This window comes from Colletotrichum godetiae (genome assembly GCF_030913485.1).
Source record: "Colletotrichum godetiae strain CBS 193.32 chromosome Unknown BDP55scaffold_27, whole genome shotgun sequence".
In the NCBI taxonomy this organism is placed as follows: domain Eukaryota; kingdom Fungi; phylum Ascomycota; class Sordariomycetes; order Glomerellales; family Glomerellaceae; genus Colletotrichum; species Colletotrichum godetiae.
Window position 1 is genome coordinate 437,958 of NW_026851275.1, and position 18,996 is coordinate 456,953.

General features: G+C 49.8%; 6 protein-coding genes across 6 annotated transcripts; 4 read left to right on the top strand and 2 right to left on the bottom strand.

The window, feature by feature from the left end:
- Positions 1-502: 502 nt before the first annotated feature.
- Positions 503-2,821, top strand: BDP55DRAFT_633407 (uncharacterized protein; the record flags this gene model as incomplete). The annotated part of the gene is made up of 2 exons (XM_060572547.1): positions 503-957; positions 1,015-2,821. The coding sequence occupies 2 exons, from the start codon at positions 503-505 to the stop codon at positions 2,819-2,821; spliced, it is 2,262 nt and encodes a 753-aa protein (XP_060428212.1).
- A 490-nt stretch (positions 2,822-3,311) lies between these two features.
- Positions 3,312-5,684, top strand: BDP55DRAFT_668141 (uncharacterized protein). The gene has a single exon (XM_060575214.1). The coding sequence runs from the start codon at positions 3,428-3,430 to the stop codon at positions 5,528-5,530; it is 2,103 nt and encodes a 700-aa protein (XP_060428213.1). The 5' UTR covers positions 3,312-3,427; the 3' UTR covers positions 5,531-5,684.
- Positions 5,685-5,723: 39 nt separating this feature from the next.
- On the bottom strand, positions 5,724-6,625 carry BDP55DRAFT_746694 (uncharacterized protein). Its single transcript, XM_060580558.1, has one exon. The coding sequence runs from the start codon at positions 6,537-6,539 to the stop codon at positions 5,847-5,849; it is 693 nt and encodes a 230-aa protein (XP_060428214.1). The 5' UTR covers positions 6,540-6,625; the 3' UTR covers positions 5,724-5,846.
- A 305-nt stretch (positions 6,626-6,930) lies between these two features.
- Positions 6,931-7,518, top strand: BDP55DRAFT_668143 (uncharacterized protein; the record flags this gene model as incomplete). The annotated part of the gene is made up of 2 exons (XM_060575215.1): positions 6,931-7,081; positions 7,149-7,518. The coding sequence occupies exon 2, from the start codon at positions 7,338-7,340 to the stop codon at positions 7,515-7,517; it is 180 nt and encodes a 59-aa protein (XP_060428215.1). The 5' UTR covers positions 6,931-7,081; positions 7,149-7,337.
- Positions 7,519-9,485: 1,967 nt separating this feature from the next.
- BDP55DRAFT_190563 (uncharacterized protein) lies at positions 9,486-10,695 on the top strand. The gene has a single exon (XM_060565873.1). It carries the CDS (start codon positions 9,617-9,619, stop codon positions 10,316-10,318), a length of 702 nt encoding a protein of 233 aa, XP_060428216.1. The 5' UTR covers positions 9,486-9,616; the 3' UTR covers positions 10,319-10,695.
- A 2,975-nt stretch (positions 10,696-13,670) lies between these two features.
- On the bottom strand, positions 13,671-16,368 carry BDP55DRAFT_729968 (uncharacterized protein; the record flags this gene model as incomplete). Its single annotated transcript, XM_060579636.1, has 5 exons — positions 13,671-14,257; positions 14,307-15,321; positions 15,373-16,040; positions 16,100-16,195; positions 16,245-16,368. The coding sequence occupies 5 exons, from the start codon at positions 16,366-16,368 to the stop codon at positions 13,671-13,673; spliced, it is 2,490 nt and encodes an 829-aa protein (XP_060428217.1).
- Between the last annotated feature and the right edge of the window lie 2,628 nt (positions 16,369-18,996).

An 18,996-nucleotide genomic window follows, 5' to 3' on the forward strand; every position in this document is an offset into this window, starting at 1 on the left:
TTTGGACCGAGAAACTTCTTTGACTCCGCGCAGAGGAACAATCCTTCCAAGGCCGGTTCCCTCCACCTTTTCTTTTCGTTCCATGCTCCGGTCGTGGATACAGATCGGGGACATCCATCACTGCCGGTAATCGAGTACTGGAGCTCGCATAGCAAGTGGTCAGGGTAAACGCTAGCGGAACACGTCAGCGATGAAGACACGGCGCCGAAGTCGTTCGCAATTCGTAAGGCAACCTGCAAGGCGACAAGTGGAGGCTGAGCCGATTGCCTAGAACCAACGCAAGTCGCGCTTCTATCACGCCCCCCATATAACATGGAAAGCAGCGAGTCCTGTCCAATGGGGATGATCAACACTGCAGCGCAGGAGATGTGCTGCAGTCGCCACATGCAGATTGCGTGGCAGTGGTGACCATCTGGCTGACCGTAGCCATTGTTAATAACCCCGCCGTTCCTCAGTCTCAAGGCCTCTCTCTGAGTCTTGATGAAATACCAAATCTTACAATATGGAGGCAGTTTCCGCAGCCGCCAGCGTCGCGGGCCTGTTGTCCGTCGCGGGTCATGTACTCAATGGACTTGTCAAGCTCAACGCCTTCATCCAGGACTTCAGGGAAGCGAATGCGCGTGCGCAACGGCTGACGGCGGAAGCCGATCTTCTCTCCCAGACGCTCATTGACTTCAAGTCTCTGCTCAAAAAGTTGGACGAAAATGCGCTTGATGAAAACCGACCCTTTTGGGTTCAGCAATTTGCCACCTTCTCTTCCCGTCTCGAGAATTGCGATCGGGATTTGAATTTGGATACCTGGACCGAGTTGTACCGACCTGCATATGGGCCAACCTCAAAGCGCCGCAGGATCGTTGGGGGGATTTCAAACAAGAGAGGCCGAGATTTTCTTGAAATGGAGTCTAAGCTGGCGCGCCATCGGTCGCAGATTGTGCTTGACATGGGCACCATCAACGGGTGAGCAGAACCTGACATACCCAATTTAGGTTTTGAAGCTGAACGATCATCTTTCAGATGGATGTCCCTTTCAGGACTAGACAGAATTACTGCGGTTCGTGAAGACGTAAGGAAGCTCACGGATACCAACACTCAGATGGAGCAACAAAGAATCGATCGCCATGTGTTCTTCACGGAAGAAACAAGTAGAAGACAACAAGATCTCCGCGATTTGATCTTGTCCACTTCTCAAGCTAATAAGCAACAAGTCATGTCGGAACAACACGAAACTCGGAGTCAACTCTCTAGACTGAGCGATAGTGTGTCAAGTATCGCCGAATCTCTCCAACAGCTCGTCACTCCGCCTTTGTCGCAAGCCCCCCGGCGCGGATCGAACAATCTCCCGCGAAGGCCGTCCTTGTTTTTGCATTCCGAGATGAGTAGAAAACGGCGGCATTCAGGACTTGAAACAGCTTCTGATCAACGAAGCCTTAAGCCCAGCTTCGTTGGTCCGATGGGCTGGACGTGTTCTCAAGCAATAGGTATTTATGATTACTTCATCGAAACCCAGGCGGACCAGCATTTGGGCCAAACGCGATGTGCCTTTTGTGATCAAATTTTCGCAAACACTGAATCACTCGATCGATCGAAACACATTGTTGATTCCCACAATCTCGCAGGGTGCGACCAAGGAGTATGCTATCCGTTACTCAGGAGCTTCGGTTCTCACTTGGAAGAATACCATGTTGCCAATCAAGAAGTGTTTTCCAACAACATGGCGCATTTTGCGCATAGATTCTTCCAGTCATCATCGACGATCGAGGATGAGAGAATAAAGTCCCTTTACGGCGAAGCACAACAACTGGAGACGTCCACGGCGCCCCTCATTCTAGAAACCCACCTGCGATCCTTGATGTCCAGCTTTGTCGGGGTCAAAAGGTCAACTTCGCATGAAATGAATACCCTCCATGACTTACGGCAAAACCTGGAGACGCTATCGAATGCTGCTTATTCGCCAGGATCCTCTCTCGAACTCGCTGCAACTCTGTACCAGGCAGCCAACTTAGCGGAAGAAATGTGTGTTAGCTTCGACAGGATGCTCCGGAGCAGATGGCTACCGAAACCAAAATTCTTTTTCCAAAACATTCCTACATCCCAAGAGAAAGAAGGCGGACAACGTCCTGTATACCTCGGTAGCTGGTTCCTTTCGTTTGACTCAAGGGAAAGGGCATCAGTCGACTCATGCAAGTCTTGCAGAGAGTGCCAAAGCGGAACGAGATATTCTAATCTGAAGAGCGCATTTCAGCATCGCGACAGATGTCACCTAGGAAAGCACTGCATCGTGGAGTTCGAACGGGCGTGCCCAGATACCTCTACCGAGTGGCCCATGCTTGGGCCTGTGTCGAAGACTTTCCGTGTGTTGACCAAGCTGGGAGCTGGAAAGTCGAGTAGAGACAGGGTTGATCTTTGGATGTTGAACATGCTTGCCAAATCAGAGCATCTCCTAGTCGTTTTGAGATGTAGCTCCTTCTTCAGTTCATCGTCGATATGCTCGGTGACATCTGATGGCACAGCACAAGCCGACCAGTGTTCTCTATCATGGGGCGACATTTGGAGTCAACATTTGCTTGGAGCCTTCGAGAGAGAGGAGGAATCCGTGGACGACGGTATATATGCAACAGCGTCAGACGGAGCAGTATACAGCCGTGATGATGAAGGCTTCGCTGGGGGTGACGGCGAGAATGGCGTTGATGTAGAGACCAGAAAGCTACCTCTGCGCTTTCTCGACGCAAACTCGGTAGTGCTTATTCCGACGATGAAGTTTAGCTCTAGATGTAAGCTAATATATATCGTAACTGAGAATCCTAGTTTACCACAGCGATAATTGACGGCCACTGCTAACGTTCACTGAAGAAGGATGTTTTTCGGTTATATAGTGCAATCTCAAGCATTTACACCGAGATAATCGGAGTCAGGTCTGAACGACGGCCAAGCTCCGCTGGCGCCGGACTTTCAAAGTTGCTCAATATTGAAAGCAGGTGTGTCTTTGGACAAAACAAACTTTTCGTTTAGTCTGTTTCCAGAGGCAGAAGGACGAGGAGTAGTCAAGATTTGATTGTTATGCTTGCCGCCATTAACGGACGGTTAGGGACTTAAGACCCTCTCGAAAAGGTAACATGATTGGAGCGTTTTCGCCTGCACAATTGTGCGGGTACGTCCAACCAACTAAGACAGCAATATCACCTTTCCATTCACAGCTGATTTGCGACATAATTTCACGGTTTGATTGGTAGGATTCGGGCAGCTACATCTTTGAGCACAGCACCTCTGTGCCCATTCTCTGAGCGTCCTGATTCGCTCAGTCTCAAGCACAAAGATGAACATACCCAAAATTCTACACTTAATGGTGCCTACAAAAGGACGGCCTTTCGCCGTCGCGAATATCTCAAATGCTCTTGCACTCACAGACTTTTCCCAGTAACACAAGACCATGAAACTCATTCAGACTCGGTCCTATCAGTTGACTGAGTTCACCGACCTCAACCTACCTCCCTTTGCGGTGCTATCGCACGCCTCAACTTTGTTTCCTTGCGGAGTTCCGAAACTTTCATTGCAGTCAACACCTATTCATCTAAGTCCTACCATTACTCAAGCCTGCCATGAGGCAAACTCTCGTGGCCTGGACTTCCTCTGGATTGGATCTGTGTGCGTTGACAAGACCTCGTCCTTGGAACTGCAACACGCTGTAAGCGCTTCCTTTCGCTTGCTTCAAGCGGCAACAGTATGCTTTGTATATCTTAAAGAACTCTCTCCGTCATCTGTCTTGCTGGAAGAATGTTGGCGCCACTGCAGATACTGGACTCGAAGCTGGACACTCCAGGAGCTGGTTGCACCTCCAAACGTAGAGTTCTTTGATGCCGACTGGAACTACCGAGGTGCCAAATCGTCACCATATCTTCTCGATATTCTTCAGAATATTACCCGGATCGACAAAGAAATCTTATCAGACATCAAAGCCTTCTCACGGGTTGCAATCGGAGTCAGACTGTCGTGGGCGGCCGGACGAGAAGCTACTCGGACCGAAGACGCGGTTTATTCCTTGGTAGGCATTGCTGGAATTAACATTTCCATTAGATACGGCGAAGGATTAACACAAGCATTTGCTCGTCTTGTTAACAAGATAATACGTAATAACATGGATGGCTCTATCTTTGCCTGGACCAGCAACGATGACCAATTTGCCCGGGGACTTCTCCCACGATCCGTGGATGAGTTCCGCCATCTCTCGGGTACAGACGAGTTCCCTTTATTTCAGCAGCCTTGGACTTTCGACGGCAATGTTCAATTTCATCGCAACGGTCTTCTTCTCGACACACTGACATCATCGAGAGATTCCTCCCTCATATTGGAAATCTGCTCTACTTCCGAGAAACGACTCGGCATCCGTATTCAGATGTGGGAGAACAATTTCGTTCGAGTTAGCTCACGAGAACTTGTGCAGGGGTTCAAGGACACCAAACATTGTCGAATTCTGGCAGCCCGCGACATAGATGCAGAGACATCACAGAGCATCAGCAACTTATCTAAGAAGAGAAAGAGATCGGGTCAACTGATGGCTAATATCAGCGAATGCTCGGCCAGTCCACTTGGGTCTACCCACACCAGCTCGTCCTGCCTGTTGCATGAAGATGCTTGCAGCCCATGTAGCTACCCCGAGGATGTCTTGGGCCTGGAGGTTCCCAACGTCGGCGATGAGAAGGGAGAGGATGAAGATGCCGATGATGGCGACAGGGAGTGGCAAACCCATACAATTGAAGTGCACGAAAGAACATCACTGGTCCCGAATCACGAGTTCCGAACCGAGCGCAATGGCCTGCTCCGTCATTTCAGCCAACGAGTACGAAAGTGGGCAGCTTCAACAAACTACACTACACCACGAGGTAGCCGGCTGCCTCGGAAGAGAATAAAGATCATGGACTCAGAGTCGCACTACACGAGTGAGGAGTCGGATTTCGAGGATATTGAAGATGTCCCGAACGACATCAGTATCATACCCCCCGTCGACGGTTATTTTCATCTTGCGTGCCCATTCTATGCGATAAATCCTGTTAAATATCAGCAATGTCTGTTAAATGACGATCTGCGATCGATAGAGGGCGTTGTGGAACATACTCGAAAACACCACTGGAAGCCGCCATATTGCCCTAGATGCCGAATCATCCTTGAAACAACGATGGCTAGAGACAATCACATCCGGGAACAGGTATGCGAGGTTCGAAATCCTAGTAGAATTGAAGGAATTGATGGAAACCAGCTGAAGAGGATCATGGATGTAACGACGTGGGAGTTGGGTGAGGCGGAGACGTGGGCAGGCATTTTCGCGGTGGCATGTCCTGATGCCCCGGCCTGCGCCTCTCCTTACCTTATAGACGACCTCGGTCTTCAGGTATCCAAAATTCGGGACTATTGGAACAGGAAGGGCAGGGAATATATTGAGGAGTATGTGTCCGGGAAAGGCTTTTTGTCCCTAGACCGGGACGAGTTTGGAGCGCTGGAAGTCTTTCATTCCCTGACTTTGGCTGACTTGGTGTAGGAAATGGTCACGTTCGGTACTCAAAAGTAGATAGTGGTTGAATTTTCCGTAATAATATGAGCTATGTACGGGCAGTGTATGAAAGGGAAAATCGACAAGCCTTGTAAAATCCACCAAAAACTCCTTTATAGCGCGGAACATCAATAAATGTCAGTGATGATGAAAGTTCATTCCTTCATTCTTTCATTCCCTCATTTGATTATCGTTATAATTCCAGACAGTTGCCAACACGCCATTCTATTTCTTCATATAAAGCACTGTAATAAGTCTGCAATCGATCAAGCGAACGATCTCGTGCGATCGGACGTACGAGCTTCTACCCCGGGGGGCCTTCCTTTTCCGACCCATCTTGAAAGTCGAAGACGTCCTCCATTTCCATCGGACGGGATGTTTCCGGCGGCGCAACTCCACGAGAAATTCTTTCGTCTGTGTGTATGATTGCAGACGGGTTCCAGTTATTTTGAACACTGACGGAGTTCGCTGACGAGCTTTCAGGATTTCCATCTCCAAGAATACGTGCGGTCGAGGAAGAAGCGTGACCCACACCACCGTCCAAGTCTAATACTGGATGGTCCTGTAAAAGGAAATCAAAGTTGCTAATTGCATTCGAATGAACTGGGTATGGTAGCCCATATCCCATAGTCGTCAGGTGCGCGTCGCTGACTAGGATGGATCTGTCGCCAGGTGACTCTCGTGGAACTCGCCTAGACAGAGGCGCGCGCTCATGACGTAAGGTGAGTAACTGGCTGAGAACACCTTCCCAGAGCCCTGGTAGCTGATAAGGCGGGTACATCTGATATTGAGTCCAGTTGAAAAAGTCCGTAGTTGTTGCATTGCGCATGGCGATCCTCGCAAGGAGGCTGAAAGGCTCCAAGATACCTTCCAAAACGTACGGTGACTCTGGCCGAGGATGCCCCGCGAAGAAACGATCCCACAACCAGAACCATTTCTCTCGGTCGCTCGCACGTCGAGGCATATCCCTTCGCAGCTCCTGAATTTCATTGGCCATGAAATCCTCGGACCTGGGAAGATGCTGACAACCGCCAGCCCGAGCATGTTGGTCGCGAGCATCAGCGTTCTTGAACTTAGTCCAGCATAAAGCGCAGTAAAACTCGGTTATGTAGTGGCATCGTTCGATGTGCTGCTTCAATCGATTGAAGCCGACGAGTTTGTGCTTCTAGACACAGCGATAATGTGTGATAGGGTCGAGCTTATAGAATGGGCATCCCATCAGTCGGGGGGCCGTGTCTTGAAGCATATTCGGGTCCTCGTCCTCACCGCCATCGCCATCATCGCCATCATCTCCGCTCTGTTCGCTCTCCTCAAGATCCTCCAGGGGTATGATTGAGGAATTGACACCTCTTTTCTTCCCCTTGTCCTTGGCTGAGCTTCTCAATTTAGCCTTTCTCTTCGGCTTCGGCTTCTGTTGGTCGATGCAGGTCTTGGGTGATGGTTCTTCCGTGATACGGGTCGGAAAACCAAAAGAGATGGCCAGTCTGACTAGACCAGCTCCAGCATAATCAATGAAAGTCTTTAAAATGTTCCGCAATACTAGTTCCAGGTGTTAGAGACGATGTAACAACGAAGAACCCGGCTATATATTAATATTGCAACTTACTGGAATGTTTGTATAACTGATTCGCCCACCGCAACGTTCGTCGTGCGATAAAGCGAATGAATCTCACAGCTGGCTTAGGGTATCTGGTGAAATACAGCTCAAAGTCATGATTGAATTCAAGGTGTATGCGGTTGACAGGCCATACGCTATTGAGAGGCATGTGCATGATCGAGCAATAGGTATGAGTAAATGGTCCTTCAGGGCCTGTGGGAGCCGCAGGGTGGGACTCGTGAGACCTGTAGGCCATTCGACACCACAGAAAAGGGCGATGAAGACAGATCAGAGTGCCAAAGAGAAGAATGGAGGGAACCAGAAATTGCACGAAAATACTCTTGGGCTGCATGGCTGCTTGCATCGACGGACTTCTGACATGAACACAAGGTGTACAACATTGGCCAGACTCAAACCAGGCTATGTGGGTCAAAGATAAGCACAGCCTAGGTGAAGTACACGGAAGGCACTTGGCTGGAATGCAGGCAAATATAAGTAAGTATGTGCTACGACTTACTATTCTCTTACGCCATTCTTTTTCGAAAAGATGTTGTCCGCCTTGTCGGAATGCCTGCTTACAACGGCCGGGATGGCAACCCTAACCGCCCTTAAATCACTTTTGAACGGAGCAGTCTAGCACATTCAAAAGTAAGATACGCGTCTGCACAATTGTAAATTATCCCTAATGTGAACGTTTGCGCTTTTGCGCGAGAGCCTGCTTGGGACGCACACCGAGGAAAGTCATCTGTCCAGAAATTTGGTATCAATCTCAGTTCAATATAGCAGTCAATGCTTGTCGTGACTAACCTCTATTAGCACGAATCTCTTGCTCTAAACCATAGGCAGTTTATCAAAGGGGATTCGAAGATGGTTACGGTTCAATAGTCCGAGAATTTCAAGGCAAAAATTTGATGGGGACTTGGGAAGAAGCTCTGCAGCCGCAATGCTACAGCAGACCCAGACAAATTTCAGGCAACTGCACAAGAGCAAGATCCCGTATCCGATGTAACGTAGCCGAGAACACTTGCTAAAAAGCCTTCACCAGTCTTGAAAGTGCGTAAAGCGCTTGGAGGAACCAGGTCACTTTAAGCGATAGAGGATGAGTCTGCAGCAAGGACCTGAGATTGAAGTCAACCTCAGCCGGTATGCGTAGTACGGGAAGCGATTAAACAATAAATGGATGGGGTCATGTAACTGCAACAATAATATAGTGCCGACAACTCGGCGCGTTTTACGTTGTACGCTCACGCTGCTTGTATTCCAGAAAATTCAGAGCCAACTTACTCCATCCCAATCCAAGTGTGGCAAAAGATGTGTCGAAATGAGGTAGCAATCTAAACTGCGTTGTTACTACATCATGGTGGCCTTGTTTTCTTACTTACCTACCGTTCTAGGTCCGACTTCTCATGAAGGGAAAGTCTTCGACTCTTGCCATAACGCTAGTGATTAGTCGTGGTTGAGCCTTACAATGAACTTCTGATAGCCGTGAAGGTCGTTGTAATTACTCCTTAGGCCTAGGGCTGGAGCCTGAGCGATTACGTTGTATGAGTACGTACACTTGCACCTTTGTATTTAGTAATGTGTTGGTCTCCGACCGTCACAAATGCGCAAAGTGGTTTTCACAGCATTCTTAGCGCTCTTGCAGGGCTTGCTCCGGAATCCCCTTCTTACGATCATGATCTAGGCAACAGTCCGCTCACTGATTTGTGGACATAAGCCTTCCTACGTTACTGTGCAGAACCTCATAGCGATGATTTCGCGACATCTTGGAGCCGAACTCCCCCAGAATCTCAATGACTAGATCAGAGTCCCGACTGAGCCACCCAAAGCCATCGACTGCTAGAGCTCTGATGGCACCTGTGGGTAATAAATGTCCCTCAAGTCCGACGAAGAGCCGCCCGAAGAATGGAGTGAAGGCACATGGCAGCAGTACTGCCTCTCGGCGGTCTCCTCGAGCTCTCCGTCCAAAAGATGCGCTCTATACAGAGAAGAAAATGGTATCAACGTTGGAAGTTAAAGATTCTGCACCATCAAGAGAAAACAGTACGCCGGCAGAAGGATGCTTAGTCGACAAACGCTGGCAGCTTGAGCTACTAGCACGAGAGCCAAGATCGAGCGAGAAGTGTGAATTTAACTCAATGGGAGGCAATGATATTGATGAATCTCTCGTCCGGAATATTCATTCTCTCAAAACGCCTATTGGAGTTAGCCTGTCTACGTATCCTTCTATCTCAACATTTCACTCCCCCGATGCAACTCTGTGGTCGATCAATCTCTACTCCAGCATAGGAAGCCGGTTCAGCAGTTTCAAAGCAGCTAGTAAGTCTTGCAACCTGTCTAAATGATGCTCAAATCACTTACCAGCGTACATAGGTGACCTAGAGCATTCATTCTCTCTCGAAAAGGGGAACTGCGACGCACAAAGCCCCCGTTCAGGAGGTACTACGCCGCAGACTGCTCTGTCAGAATCCACCAGAATGACATCTCCTTCGTTGCACTATGGGAGAGACCCTCGAGTGGTAGTTTCCAACGAGTCCCAGAACTTCGAAGGGGAGCTCAAAGTTCAGGAAAACTATCCGATGGTAAAAGCCAAGGGCTATACAACTGCAGAATCTGGGGATTTTCAGTGTGTTATTCCAAGCTATCCTACGGCGTCCGATTCCCGCATCGACGTCAACGGCGATGACATTTCGAAATGCGTGGAACCCTCAGGGGAGCTAGAGGCTCCCTCCAGTTCCAAGCGCAAATTGGAGAGGTTAGTGCCTATGGACGATGCGCCTATCAAGCGGCAGCGATGCACCTCTCCGCCTTCTGATCTTGAGGTTCGCACGAATGAACTTGCTGAAGACGATGAGGCCAATGTGAAATTCCAGAGTCGATATTTTGCATGTCCTTTTTACAGAAACAATGCAGCTCGCCATACGGCCTGCCTAGGTCTGAAAATGCTTCGAATTCGAGATGTTAAACAACACCTCCAGCGACGGCACTCAGAGCCTCTTTACTACTGCACAACCTGCTACAAGAGGTTCACAACAGTATCAGAGAAGTCTCAGCACATGCAAGATCAATCGATTATTCCATGCTTTCCGACAGATGGGGAATTCGATTTCGTCCCACCACACGCAAAAGACTTACTAAAGTCCAAAGTAAGCAGGAAGGATAAGGCCGAGGAACAGTAGAACACCGTTTGGGACGAGATCTTCAAGCCAAAACCAAGACCCAAAGACTGCTACATGGGAACAGTCATTGAAGAAGTAACCGCTATGCTGCAAAACTTTTGGCAGCATGAAGGCGACCAGATTGTCTCAAGGTTCATGGAAACAAAAAGATTGCAGATCAATAATGATGTCTGCCTCAAGGATACCCTTCATGGATTGATGGCCAAATCGTACCAAATTTTTTCGAAAAGATTTCGAATGTCACAGTCTCTGGAAAGGCCCATTCCACCTCCAAGTAATGGACAGTCTTGTAATCTTGATCAAATATCGAGGCCTTCATATGGCAAAGATCCGCAGGACTTAATCACCACGATAACTAGATTACAACAGGAGGGATATGAATCTCTTCCTTACAATAATCCTCATCACACCATTCCAGAGGCAGAAGACGACGTAGACTGGGATGGAACTTTCGGAGACTCTGTCGCGGAATTATATTTGACTCCTGAAGAAGTCGACTGCACAGGCATTGAACCCTGCGCAGAGGTTGTCGACCTCGATACTGAGAGGTCTCTTGACTGCTACTTCAGTTGAGCAGAGAAGTCTAGGGAAAGTTGTTACCTACATTCCTAAACCTCACTGTAAGTCATTCCAGAAATTTCTTCATCGATTAAGCTCTAATTGGTCCGCACAGCGTTGGTATTTTCAGGCAACCTTTGAGAATTGTTCGGTCCTTACCGCAGAGACACTCATTAGACTTGTGCTTTTACATTTATAGCTCCTTGCAAGATAGGTTACCTAATTTTTCTTTTTTCCCTTTGTGAATCGTCACAGGATTTTAACCACGCATTCGTTGTAATGCTTCACTCGCTGGCAAATTTCTTTTGTTCTTAGCTTTCTATTACTTCGGACTGATGGCGGACAGTGCCATGCTGTAAGTGCGCGCCAGCGTATGGTCAAACAGGTTTCGAGGCACCGAATCATCGCGAAGCCAATGGCGATGCTGCCGAATGTTGTATTTTACTACGAAGGTACCTAACGACTAGTGAACAGAAGCCTGTCTGAGTATCAGACTACACCGAGCAGCTTGCGTGACGTTACCGCTTCAGGTGAAGACTCACTGCCGTACGTTTTGGATTACTCGCGAGACTGGTCACCTCTGATAGGGGGATGCAAAAAGCCCACAATTACTTGGTAAATTGTCTCACACCCCATGTTATCTTTCATGGCGATCTTTCGACTCTCAACAAGGTATTGTAGGATCAAGCTGGGAGCTCCCATACAACGTTGAGCTTTCTACGGTGTGTTCAATGGTTTCTATCAGGTCTTTGATAGCCTGGAATTTGAACCACTCGCCCCTAGACGTCTGCGTTTAGAAAACCTCACTTGGCATCAGAAATGTGTTCTTATCTAACAGAAATGGAAGATTACGAATATAGCGAACGAAACTGCGTAAGACTCAATCTTGATGACATCGAAATGAGGATCAGTATGAAATACCCATTCAAAAGCTTTACAGAAGGCTCAAGCTGATTGTGAGCAAGGTCATTATCGGCTTTATTGGCAGCGGTACGGTTATTGTACTTCTGCTCCCACTTCACAAAGCACTTCACCTTCATTTACAGTCCAATGTTCGATGCATTCCGAACAACAGAAGAATCTATTCAAAACACTAAGAATACGAACTATATCGATATGGCTGTCCTGAGAAGACTCTGAGTGTCTCTTGGAAAAGTCGGTCTGGGTGGCTTGAGTCTGCTCGGCGAAAAGTTAAGAACGAAGGCACTGCTTGGGAAACGCTTTCAACATTGCACAAGATACCAGTACTTCCCTGTTTCTGCATGATGGTCGATTCATATGAGTCGCAAGGGAGAGGGGCGATTGATTCCTTATCTCAAGCCAACCTACTTGACGACATAGTGCGTCCTTGCCATGGCGGATTCCCAGATCATCGTAAGACTCAAGGTCTTGATTAGCAACGTCGTGGTCTCAGCGACATCTCAAGTTATCATTGAGTCAGTACCGATCCAAATATATGAAGCCTGAACCTCTGACTGACTGGCTTTCCGAATTCCCTAAAGCTGGTTTCGACTGTCACTTACCTAGCTGCTAAGCAAACATATCTGAGAAACCACTCGACCCCACTTAGGCACGAGACGATTCATAGATCATCAAATCTTCATATTCCTGGTCGTGATTCTGCACCTCGGCGAAACGATCATCGGCGTACCGATTGAAAGTCATGTCTCGAGGCCTCATAGTGGATTCAGACAGATCCAGCAATGACCTTCTGGGAAGAACTTATAGAAACTCTCGTCTCTGCAACTACTACAGCGCAGAAAGCTCAGATCTTATGGGGACAAGACCGATTTGTGACCCTGAAAAGCTCTATCTAAGATAATGGTGGTGTTTAGCTTGATATCAAGAGTGACTTAGAGTCTTAGACGAGTCGCGGTACACCGCCCTGTTACGTACGCCTTTGAAAAACGGCACGGGACAAAGTTCTCGTTATGATCATAGGCGAAGGGGCTTGTCTATGGGCTCTATGATACCTGTCTCGCTGCGAGAACAGTAACCGCAGCATGACTGTTTGACTGGGCATACTTAGAGTTGCTTGGCTCTTTTACAGCAGAGGTACTCTTCCGCACAAGTGTGTTTTCAATTGCAGATGTTCTGGGGTTTGACGCACCTCGTAAGAATATGTGCGAGGGCGCAAGTAGCATTCGATTACAGTCAGCAGCACCCCACAACCTCCCGAGAGCACACGGAAGACAATCAAGGGATCCAACATCTAAGTTGAGGTTCTTCACAGTTTGGACTGGAGTTTTATCAGATATCACCGTTGTTTCGCCTTGCCATTTTCACCATAACCGGATTCAACGTCATTTTGGTCGTCTTCATATTCGTCTTCACCTTCGCATATTTCGGACGCGGCGATACTTCAATTACCCTATCTCTCACCCTGCTATGTGACATATCAGTCTCTCCTCTCATCAGGACTCTGTTGCTCCTTGTTGGGCTAGAGTAGGAGGAAAATGGCAGCCAAAAGTGTCGATGGGTGCAGTCTTGGACGTCGGATTCGATTCTGCTCTTTGATCCTGGTAACATTGTGTGGGAAACTTCCAGCACCGAAGGTCCCCCGACAGCCATCTTTGAGACGAGAGTTCCAGTGCTTCCGTACTGATTCTTATAATTCTTGCGGCGGATTACAGCGTATCCAGTCTTGTTTATGTGGTAGACCGTGTCATTACCTACCGGTCTTCACGCAAAATTAGTGTCATTATATCACCTGGGTAGATGGCAACATTGTTTTTATTCAAAAATAGGAATGAATAAACCGGCCCACATCTAGACCTCCGTCCATAGCAGTCGTTTACTTCCTCGAACCGAGATCATCCTCACTCTCGTGAAACATACTCCTTCTCATAGTAGCAGTACCAGCGGGACTAACCGGCAGCATCCTTGCACTAATGTAATCATCGCCATCCGATGCCCCTGTTGGCGGGCTCAGCGGACTCGGGTGCCCGGGCGTCGGAGTCTCCGGCACCGTCTCCGGAACGCTACGTGGCTGCTCCCGAATAGCCGGACCGTCCTGCTCGCCGCCCGATGAGGCAGAACTGACAGTGGCTTCGCTGATGTGCCGCAGGTGCCGCGCCTCCTGGTCGCTGAGACCAGAGACGTCGGACCCGACGCGTCCGGTAGTGGTAGCGGGTGCAGCGTTGCTGATGGGCGGCGACGGTGGACCTGGGTCGGGCGATTGGGCGCGGGTCTGATACCCAAGGACGCCCGAAGAGCGGGAGAGCGATGAGGCATTCTCGTTGGAGGAGACGGAGGCGTAGTAGGACGATTGGTGTGTCGTTGCGGGGTTGGATGTGCCACCGGTGCCAAAGTGCGTGTGCTTGTTGATAATCTCGATAGGGGTGAGACCTGTACCGTGTAATTCTGGCGGCCGCGAAGTGTCTGTTCTTTGTTAGTGCTTGATCAGGCAGATTCGTCAGCAAAGTCTTACCTGGCAGCTCTGCAATCTGGTTGTCGGCCATCTCATGATGCACCTGTTGGGGCACAGGCGATGCCGCTGGGGCAGGGGGCGGCGTGCGGACCTCGGCCATATCTTGGGAAGAGGCTTCCTCAGTCGTGACAGTAGGCGCCTTAGCCGGTTCGCTGGGCTGGCCTCTAATCCAGGAGATGATTCTAGACCCATTGTCGTCTGTATGCGTTGCCGTCCTATTGCCTCGTCTAAGTATTCTGCGACGACGCCACAGGCAGAAGCCGACGAGGATGGCAGTGATGAGGACAAGTCCGAGAACGACGCCGAGAACAGGGGCGACCCATTTGGGGGTTCCTCCACCACCGCCGTTGCTGTTGTTGTCTCCGCCACCCGTGACGGTGGGACGCCCAGGATCCTTGGCTTCAGTGTATGGGTACCATGTGTTAATCTTTGAGGTGACATAGGGTGTCGCAAATATGGATGCCAGTCCTTGATCAGACCAGCCAGATGGCTCTGGAGTCGTCTTCGTCGCCGAACCCTTCTCATCGCCTCCAATCTTGCTGCGGACGGCGGTGGGGACGGTGTAGTTCGACCATTTCGTGGGGCTATACCCATCGAGCCACTCTGCACTAGAAAGATTGAAGACCTGCATGATCCCCCCTTCGAGACATGGTGGGAATCCGTTACCAGGCATCGGCGCATAGCCGCCAATGACCATCATTTGGTCAGGGTATGGCATGACGCACTGATGACCAGCACGAGCGTGGAGAGCTGTCCCCTCGTAAACCTTTGTCCACTGGAATGAAGGTATCGACAGAACCCAGACGTCGTCGCTGAAGTCTTCTTTAGGATGGATTCCATCGTAACCGCCATAGTAGTAAATGTTGAAGCTAGAGTAGTCCTGAGCTGGCGCAAGTACAGCGCAGCCCCGCGTAAGGGCAGGTGGTTTTGTCCCGTCAACCTTCTGCTGGTACCACTTATTGCCGGCTACGTCGTAGATGTCGATGGTCTCCATGAAAGCAGGACTTTCACTTGCCTATGAATGTTGTTAGATTGGTAGATTAGAAACAAGAAACGTGGGACTCACGCTCTTGACAGCATTATCGGACTTGTGACTGGAATTGACGTATTCGGGATATGTCACTCCGCCAAGAACGACGAGGATACCCTCAGCCCCAACAGGTACCCAGACGACCTCAGAATTTGCCCTGGCCTTGATACTGCTCGGCAGGGTCTGGTTGGAGAACGTCTCCAATATTTGGGTGGACATATCAAGAGTGATGAGGGTGTTGGAGGCGTTGACAGCATTTAGAGACCGGTTCGTACTTCCCTGATACATGTCACTCCAAAGAGGTGACCGCATTCCACCCACATACCAGGCCTTGTTCTCCGAAGGAGCACTGGCAGCCCCGCCATGGGCAACGTACCGAGTCACGCCGTTGTCCAAGGTCATTTGATCGCTTCCATTGTTGAAGGCGGCCTTTTCTGCGCCGTACTCGTAGAGGCGCCATACTAGTGCCTTGTCGCCGGGTGGAGGGTCGTAAGCGTCCGTCGGTTTGGCAAAAACACCTCCATACAAGAAGAACTCGGCATCATTGTAGAGCAGGGCACCGTCGATAGTATTCGGAGCGAAGCTATTGGCGTTACCACTTCCCGAGGGAGCTTTTGAGTGGATATCGATGAGCTTGGTGATGTTTGTTGTTTTGTCGAAAGGCTTGCTGAAGTTGAGTGAGTACATCAGACCCAGAGGGTTGTCTGAAGATGTCAATAATCGTGTCAATAATCGATCGCAGGATGTGCCAAAATGGACTCACCTAGAGTCGTTGGGTTTCCGGTCGACCCATCCCCGTATGTTGGAGTCCAATACAGACTTCCACCATCTAGCCATAGCGTATCTCGAATGACGGCAGCTTGATCTTGTCAGATGTTGCCTAGTAGGGACGATTCGGTATTGCAAACCTCTTGGTGCGTACCAATAACACATGGACGAGCTCACTTGGCCTTTCTTAAGATCCCACCCATCATACTGGGCATTTACGAGGCCCGCGACGGCCACCAGTAAGGCGGTATTCACAAGGACCATTCTCTCGACGGCTTCGTGATTTTGCTGATTCGGAAACGCGATAGGAAGAAATTCAGGCCGCCCGCTGCTGTCTCAGCGCATTGCGGCTGGTTATGGTGCTTATTTGGGGAACCACACTGCGTTAATAGGAACGGTGGCAACCCTTCTCGAAAGCAGTGGTGGGAAAGTGTCAGTGTATGGGGAGCATAAGCCCGGCTGGCTTGCGGCGGGAATGACTGGCGAAGAAAAGGGCACCCAGTCCGGGGAGGGGAATTGAGGCTGATAGTGCTGACCGTGCCTATGACTAAGTGAGGATGTCACTGGAACAGCGAATTTGACCTCTTTGTTTGGAAGAAGGTGTCGAATATTCGAGGCGGATGTCGAGAGAGCACACACACACTTCGATCGACCCCGCAGTATCGCTCTCTCCATGTACTCAAAAAGACGGACCGGTACGGTGGCAACGAGATGGAACCGGATGAGACAGCACGGACAGGGCCAACAAGTCGGCAGGAAAGCTGATAAGATGGTTGCCACTGGAGGATTTCGCCCGAGGTCTCACTAGAACTATGTAAGGCTGGGTCGCTGGACCACTTTGACTCGAGGCATGCGTGAACAAGGAGGGTACGGAGTAGAAGAAGAAGAGATGGGTGTATGCAACTCATCGGGCACTACTCTAGACCGGGCTCGGCGGTCCTTTGGAAGACCAGTTGCACAGATGGGAAGCTCGTACCTGTCCACATGAGGATGGGAGACATACAACAAAATGATTGGCGGGTAGAGAGGGGCAACGGATGTCTTCGTCTGCCGTAGAGAATATTGCAGCTGACTGGAAAGTGCTCAGCCTCGTCATCCACTCAGAGCGTTCTTACGATCCATGGCTACATTCAGCTCAGAATGTACGCCAAAGAACCACAGGAGGAAACAAGGAGACCGAGGAAGACACTTGTCTCACCAGTACAGCCTCTGATTGCCATAGGCGTTGTTCCGAAAGGTCTTAAACTCGTATCGATGTTCGAGACGAAGGCAAACTGCACAACCACAGAAACTAAAGGTGTGTTGCAAGCAGGCTGCGACCTGGAACACAACAGCAGCAGGACCACCATATAGGCAAGCAATACGGTGTTCTTGGCATACGGTGCACACACCGTCCAGCACCACAAGCCTCGCAAGACCAGGCGGACAACAAAGACAAGCCAAATAATACCTACGTTGCGAGTCGGACGAGATAACAAAGACACGCCGCAGGGAGAAATTCCAGTTCACAGTTTGCTCCTGTGGTATTTGCTCCCAGTTGTTGCAAAGCTTGGTGAACCTTATTGTAAGCAAAAAGCCGTGTCTTTACTCATAGTGGTAAGGAAGCCGAGGCCAGGTGACTCGTCGATATTCCGGATAAACTTGCGGTTCCAGCGGGACACCACTTGGAGAAATGTGATATGGTTCGAGAAGGCAAACTACGAGTAGGTGCGTAAGCGGGAGAAAAATTCTAAAAGCATGTTGGACGCAGCAACATGCTGTCTGTGCCTCTGATTACCACGTTGGTGCAGCGGTCCCGGCATCAGCTTGCATAGGAAATGGTGTGGTGGCAGTGGCCATTACAGGGGTTAAGCATCTGCAAGTCAGTCAATAGACGGGTCGCCAAGTTGGACCTGCGGGGTCTGGATGGGACCAGCACAGTTGAAGCTGCGGGAGCAGGCCAGGATCGGGGACAAGGACGTTCGGATGAGCTCTTCGTTCGAGTCTCCAGCCTCCCAGAGCAGGCACGGATAAAGAGAACGGCTCATTGAATGGGGAGGAAAGATGACGGTGTCAGCCCTGTGGGATTGACCAAGTAAGACTGATCCTTGTAATATCGTCTGTCGGTGAGAAAGATGGTGGTGTCTGAGCCTCTGGAGGCGCACAACGTCGCATTATCAGATGGCGTGTCGGATTCTGACGGGGCTCAGGGTAAGATAGAAGGCGGCGAACGAGTAGACAACGAGATGACTCCAGGCGGTACGGAGTATTTCTGGTTCCAATACCTTATTAGAAGCGGAGTTGTAGCCTACATTCACGATGCCGACTTGACCGGTGGACGGAAACATCTGTTGGCGGACCGCGAGGTGAAGAGAGAAAGGTGGAAACGAAATAAAGTACGGAGTACCAAACGGCGACGAGGGAAGGTGGAGTGGCAGCTAAGTCAATATGGTTTAGCGCTGATGAGGTAATGAACATCCAAGCCAATCACAGCTTCTACTTTGGGAAGGCTTGAAGTGTGGATAAGCACAGACGGAAGCGACCCACTGTTGCCCATTTACCCCTCTTTCCCTCTTCAAGCTTAGGTCATCAAGCTACTCCCAAAACGGCATGGCTACCACGAGCAGTTCCTCCCATAGGGCGGGAGCACGTTTCCCCTGTTCCTGAGCTAACCTCCTTCCGCCTTAGTTCATCTCTATTGTCACTAACTCAATCACTCATTCACTCACTCATCCCCCTTGTCCCTAGTCATCTCATCCTTCTGTGCTGACACCTCCGGACCTCCCCTCATGCTCACTCACATTTTCTCATCAGGCTTCAGTATTTCTCGGTCTAGCCACTCAGATCACATACGACTACACGAGGATTGCACAATGTGGGCGGTGGCGAGCAGAAATATCCCCTCTTCAACGC